General features: G+C 40.3%; 1 protein-coding gene across 1 annotated transcript in view; it reads left to right on the top strand.

Annotated features, from left to right (window-relative positions):
- SMC1B (structural maintenance of chromosomes 1B) overlaps positions 1 to 6,662 on the top strand; it is a gene marked incomplete at its 5' end in the record, with an annotated part of 88,127 nt that overhangs the window by 1,994 nt on the left and 79,471 nt on the right. The window contains 3 exons of the mRNA XM_006164637.1: positions 1,615 to 1,803; positions 3,571 to 3,683; positions 3,770 to 3,973. Of these exons, the coding sequence (XP_006164699.1) occupies positions 1,615 to 1,803; positions 3,571 to 3,683; positions 3,770 to 3,973 (506 nt within the window). The remainder of the gene's footprint in view (positions 1 to 1,614; positions 1,804 to 3,570; positions 3,684 to 3,769; positions 3,974 to 6,662) is intronic.

Raw genomic sequence — 6,662 nt, forward strand, 5'->3', positions numbered from 1 at the left:
GGGAAAGAAATGCCTGAACCTCTCCATTTCCTCAGACTGTTACTCTGTGTTTCTTTTCATTATAGGACAACCACACTCTTTGAAATAATTGTCTGTAGTTCCTTTCTCTTCTCAACCTTTTTGACTCAATTCTCAGTATCAAATTCCACTAAAATGGTATTTATTGAGATTCCTGTCAACCTACCATTCCCTGTTAGCTCTTATGTATCCCACCTTGCATGGCCCCCCACCCCCACTATCCTACCATGGGACCTAATCATGCTACAATTTTTTTTTGTACCAGAGGACTCATGAACTCTGACAAAAGAAGGAAAACACACCTCAATGGGGTGCAGTCACATTGCAAATCTTCCTCCATTTCTTCTGTAGGGATTTGGGGGATACATGAACACTTGACTGGCATGATTTTCAAGCCACAGGACCTGACTCAAACCAGTCATTTGGGATCTGGCTCCTTTGACCACTAGACTACAGGGCCAGCCTAGCTGCAGTCCTTTTTCTTCCAGTGCTCTGTCTCATCAGGATCCTGGGCACAAATGCGTACCTAATGCTCAAACCCTGGCCAGCCGTGTGGAATCCAGCTTCCTCTGTGCAGTTCTTAATCACTATGCAATGGGTTTGCCCTCATCTTACTTGTAAAAGCTAGTGGACAAGTCTGTACTCATTGTTTTATGACCTTTTCAGTAGCATTTCATTTGTGTAAAATAATTGAATGCCTTCTGTGTGCCACACACTGTTTTACATTATTCGGAATTCATCAGCCAACCGAATGAGTAAAAATCTCTTTCCTTATGGAACTTAAATTCAAGTGCAGGGAGACAGAAAACAAACAAAATATGAAACATGTATGACATCTTGACATCTATGACAATTTGACAACCCAATATTTAGGTCCTGAATTTTAGACCTCTTAATCCTCTCATAGCTGGGTAGAATCAATAGGTGATCTATGTAAAACTTAAGTCATAAGCATTTTGGGAACCAGCAGTTAGCGTAATGGCTATGTCGCTGGACTCCCACGTAGTCGACCGTGGTTTGCGTCCCGGACCCGGTGGCTTAGAACTCACACCGGGCGCGTGTGCATGCGTGCCCAAGATCCCGAGAGGAGAATGGAGGAGAAGGGATTGCGGCGTGACCATTCCCCCTGGGGGGTGATTTCTCGCTTTCTGTCTCTATGTCTCTCTCTGTCTGTTTGGCGAGCGCACGTGCCCTATAGTGAAAATCTCTCAAAAAAAAAAAAAAACTTAAGTCATAAGCATTTTAATGTTCTTGATTTGGTATCCTGATTTCTTTGGCCTGGGCAAGGCTTTTTATCATTAAGAATGCATATTTTGGGCCATTTAGCGACATGGCAGTTAAGGTGGCTGGATCCCACATGACTGTGTGGTTGAGTCCCAGAAAACACACCAGGCACGTGTGTGTGTGTGTGTGTGCGTGTGTGCCCCAAATCCCAAAAGGGGTGTGAAATGCAGAAGAAGGGATTATGGCATGACCATCCCATATGGGGGATACTTTCTCAATTTTTCTCTCTGTCTCTATCTCTCTGGTGAGTGCATGTAGCTTCTGGATGTTTTTTTAAAAAGAAGGATGAGCTTTTCCTCTTTTCTTCCCCAGGAAAATCTAATGTAATGGATGCGCTTAGTTTTGTTATGGGAGAGAAAACAGCTAATTTAAGAGTTAAAAATATTCAAGAGCTTATTCATGGAGCACATATTGGAAAACCTGTTTCTTCTTCTGCAAGTGTAAAAATTGTGTATATGGAAGGAAGTGGAGAAGAGAAAACATTTACAAGGATTATCCGAGGTACCTTTTTTATTTTTGGTAGTTTTCTGCTTTTAAGTCAAGGGTTAATTCAGGTTGCTCTTTCTTTGAGGGATTTTTTTTCTCCCCATTGGCACAGTGAACAAGAAATCTTTTCTGCTCTTTGGTAGCAAATCTCAGAAGCAAATAACAAACTGGTATGAGTCTCCACTACCACATCTATAAGCAGATATCTTTGTTCATATCCTTCTATTGACAAATAGCATTTTGTCTGGATATCTGATTAAGATGAAGAAGGGAGCCTATTTTGAAGACAGAGAAGTCATAAAAGTTCCTAAGGTTCTTTGTTTATCTGGTTTCTTAGTGATAAACTAATTGTATGCTTATTTTTAGCTTATGTAGATAGTTTTATTCCACCCAAAAGCAACATGAATGAAATGTTGTAGTATATTCTGTGGTTTATTCATGAATTTTGTTTCCTGAATAAATGAGGCTGAAAGTTGTTTATATATATATTTTTATCTTATGCTAGGATTTTATAGAGTCTCTATAAATAGATATTTTTTATTTTGCTTTTTGTTGTTGCTGTTGTTTTCCTTCTGGTTTACTAGAACATTTCTAAGGTATAAATCCTATCTTAATAACCTCTCACCCAAACTCAGTCATAGATTATTTTAGAAGTACTTATTATTGTGTACTTATATGCTGATGTATAATTTTAAGTATTTCAGTGCTGTGTTACCCAGATAAAGTCATTGGCTAATCTCTCTCTCTCTCTCTCTCTCTCTCTCAAAAATCTCCATACCAGTAAGGATTACCCTGTCTACTCTATTTAAAATTGCAATTGCTGGGACCAGCAGATGGTGTAATGGCTATGTTGTTGGACTCCCATGTGGTTGACCGTGGTTTGAGTCTCAGACCCAGTGGTTTAAACTCACGCTGGGCATGTGTGTGTGTACACGCACAAGATCCCTAGAGGAGAATGGAGGAGAAGGGATTGTGGTGTGGCCATCCCCCCAGGGGGTTGATTTCTTGCTTTCTGTCTCTCTGTCTCTCTATCTTTCTGGTGAGTGTACACGCCCTATAGCAAAAACCTCTCCAAAAATTTGACCAGCAAGAGACACAGAGAGAGAGAGAGAAAGAGAAAATGAAAAAGCAAGCCACCAGGTCCAGGACTCAAACCACGGTTAGCCATGTGGGAGTGGCCAGCGCCTTTAACCATCATGCCACCCGATGGTGTCGTTATCTCTTTTTTTACTCCTTAGCGCTTACCATCTTTTTCCTACACTATTATACATGCATATTTTGTTTTTTGTCTGTCTTCCTCACTAGGATATTAGCTCCTAGAGATGAGAGGTTGTCTGTCTACCACCGTATAATAACTCCTAGCATATAATGGACACACAATATCTTCTGAGTAAATGCATTTAAAACAAGTATATTATTATATAGCTGGTCATTTCAAGAAGGGAAAGTTTTGTTTTTTTTTTTTACTTCTAGAGGCCACATGCACTCATCAAAGAGAGACAGAAGGGAAGAGAAAAGATCCTCTAAATGGATGTAGTAACAATGCAGTTCCTTATCCATTTCTCCATCCTGCAACAATTTTGGTACACATACTTGGCTTGTTTTTCAAGTCATGGGAAATGTGATTCACCCTATGGTCAGCCATATGGGATCCAACTCCTTTAACCACTAGCTTATAGAGCCAACTGAATAAGGGGAAAAAAGTGTATTAAACTTTCAATGACTATTGAGACATATGTGATATGTATATTTCCCGTTATAGTGTCTATTCTTTTATTTTAGGGGGATGCTCAGAATTTCATTTTGATGATAATCCTGTGAGTCGTTCTGCTTACATAGCAGAATTGGAAAAGATAGGCATAATAGTAAAAGCACAAAACTGTCTAGTGTTTCAGGTAAGTAGCTATAGTAGTTTGATTCACAGTTTTGAAAACTACATTACTGTATTTTACATGTTGGTGTGCTTTACTCTTTTTCAAAGGGAACTGTAGAGTCAATTTCAATGAAAAAACCTAGAGAAAGAACCCAGTTTTTTGAGGAAATCAGCACTTCAAGAGAGCTTATAGGAGAATATGAGGAAAAGAAAAGAAAGTTACAAAAAGCTGAAGAGGATGCCCAGTTTAATTTTAACAAGAAAAAAAACGTAGCCGCAGAGCGCAAACATGCCAAATTAGAGAAAGAAGAGGTAAGATACCATGAAAATATAACCAATTAAGTGTTAGACATAGGAACTTTCTCTTAAAATTGCTAGATACTGACTTGAGCTTATCAAGAAGATTCCTATAATAATTTAAGACAAAGCCCAATATTCACTAAAGATAAACTTTTTGATATTTCTTCCACTGTTTGGATTTTCCTTCCCAAATAGGCAAGACAGCCTGAACTACAAAAATGTCTGATTTTTCTCAACTAAAACTAGCGTGAGGGACCAACAGATGGTGTAATGGTTACACCACTGGACTCCCACGTGGTGGGCCACAGTTCAAGTCCCAGACCCAGTGACTTAAACTCATGCAAGGTGTGTGTGTGTACGCATGTGTGCACCCAAAATCCTGAAAGGAGAGTGGAGAAGGGATTGTGGTGTGGCCATCCTCTTTGGGGGGTGATTTCTCGCTTTTTGTCTCTCTCTGTTTCTCCAGGGAGCGCATGTGCCCTATAGCAAAAATGACTCCTTAAACTATAGCAAAAAAGACTCCTTAAAAAAAAAAACAAAAAAACTAGCATGAGTGGTTTGTTTTATGTAGCCAAGGCTCTCAAACTTTTGGATCTTGACCCCTTTAAACTCTTTTTAGAGACACTTTTTGTTACAAGGAGCATGTGTTCACTGGAGAGACAGACAGAAAGCAAGAGTGGACCAGCAGTTGGCGTAATGGCTATGTTACCAGACTCCCATGTAGCTGACCACAGTTTGAATCCTGGACCCGGTAGCTTAAACTCATGCTGGGCACGTGTGCATGCATGCCCAAGATCCCGAGAGGAGAAGGGATTGCAGTGTGGCCATCCCCACTAGAGGGTGATTTTTTGCTTTCTGTCTACCTGTCTCTCTCTCTCTGTCTTTCTGGCAAGCACATGCACCCTATAGCAAAAACCTCCCCCCCCCAAAAAAAAAAGGAAGGAAAAGAAAAGAAAAAAAAAAGAAGAAAAGTAAGAAATCACCCCCAGGGGGAATGGTTATGCCACAATCCCTTCTCCTCCAGTCTTTTCTCAGGATTTTGGGCACTCATGCACACATACCTGGAGTAAGTTTTAAGCCACCAGGTCCAGGACTCGAACTACGGTTGACTATGTAGGAGTCCAGTGATGTAACCATTATGCCACCTGTTGGTCCCAATCCCTTTAAACTCCTAAAAGTTATTGTGGACCCCACAGAATTTTGTTATATGGGTTATATTTACCAACATTTATTATATTTGAAATTATTGCTAGAAATTTTGAAATATATTTTGCATTGACCCATGGCCTAATAGTTAATGGTGGCCAGTTCCCATATGACTGACCAGGTGGTTTGAGTCCTGGCCTCAGTGGCTTGATAAATACCTTGGGCATGTATGTGCATGCCCCAAATTCTAGTGGGGTGGAAAAATGGAAGACAAGGAATTGCAGTGTGACCACAGTCTGTTAGGTGGTGCTTTCTCCCTGTCTGTCTGTCTGTCTCTAGGGAGCGCAAACTCATGACAGGCATGTGTGCGTGCATGCACAAGAGGAGAATGGAGGAAAAGGGATTGCGACATGGCCATCCACCCTGGGCAGTGATTTCTCGCTTTCTGTCTCTCTGTCTGTCTCTGCCTTTCTGGTGAACGCACGTGCCCTATAGCAAAAACCTCTCCAAAAATAAATAAATAAATAAAATAGATAAAAATAAATAAATAAAAAGGAAGACTTAGTACTATTACGAAAATATTTTTGCCCTGGGTACTCTCTAAAGTCTTTCAGGGGTCCCTAGGAGGTCATGACCACTCTATGCAGATGCCATTCTGTGGTATTTTCCTCTTTCTAGGTAACTGTATGCCACCATTTTGTATGGCTGGTACTCTCATTTGGATCTTCATTAAAAGGCCATTTTTCTCAAGCAGACCTTTATGGTCCACGAACTAGTCTAAATTAGCACCCCTTCCCTTTTTATCACAGAACCCTTTTGTAGTGTATATTGCTATACAAAATTATCTTATTACTTGTTTGCTTGTTTATTTAGATTCTTCTCCCTCTCCCTCCAATGCTGGAGGAATATAAGTTTATAAGAGCAGAGGTGGTCTGCCTTATTCTCTACTATATTTCTAGCACATAGGACAGGACACCGCACATAATAGACACTCAATAAATATTTGAAAAAATAAATGAAAGGTGGATGTATTCCTTATTAGTGATGTTTCTTTGTTTCTTCATAGTTTTAAATGTTTATGTATGTCCTTGGTTTTGTTTGTGGAAAGCAGTGGTGACAGTGAGACTGAGAGTCACAATTTGCTGAAATAGCTTACAGTATTACAGAACTTTAAACGTTATGAGAATACATGGGACCAGCAGTTGGCATAATGGCTGTGTTGCCGGACTCCCATATAATCGACCGCGGTTTGAGTCCTGGACCCGGTGGCTTAAAACTCACGCCGGGTGCGTGTGCGTGCGTGTCTAAGATCCTGAGAAGAGAATGGAGGAGAAGGGATTGCAGTGTGGCTATCCCCCCTGGAGGGTGATTTCTCACTTTCTGTCTCTCTGTCTTTCTGGCAAGCACATGTGCCCTATAGCAAAAACCTCTCAAAAAAAAAAAAAAAAATTATGAGAATACAGTAATTCAACTTTTTAAAAAAAAAATAAATCCACTTTTGGGACCAGCAGTTAGCATAATGACTATGTTGCTGGACTCCCACGTAGTCGACTGC

This window comes from Tupaia chinensis, unplaced genomic scaffold (genome assembly GCF_000334495.1).
Source record: "Tupaia chinensis unplaced genomic scaffold, TupChi_1.0 Scaffold143651_1, whole genome shotgun sequence".
NCBI classification, from domain to species: domain Eukaryota; kingdom Metazoa; phylum Chordata; class Mammalia; order Scandentia; family Tupaiidae; genus Tupaia; species Tupaia belangeri.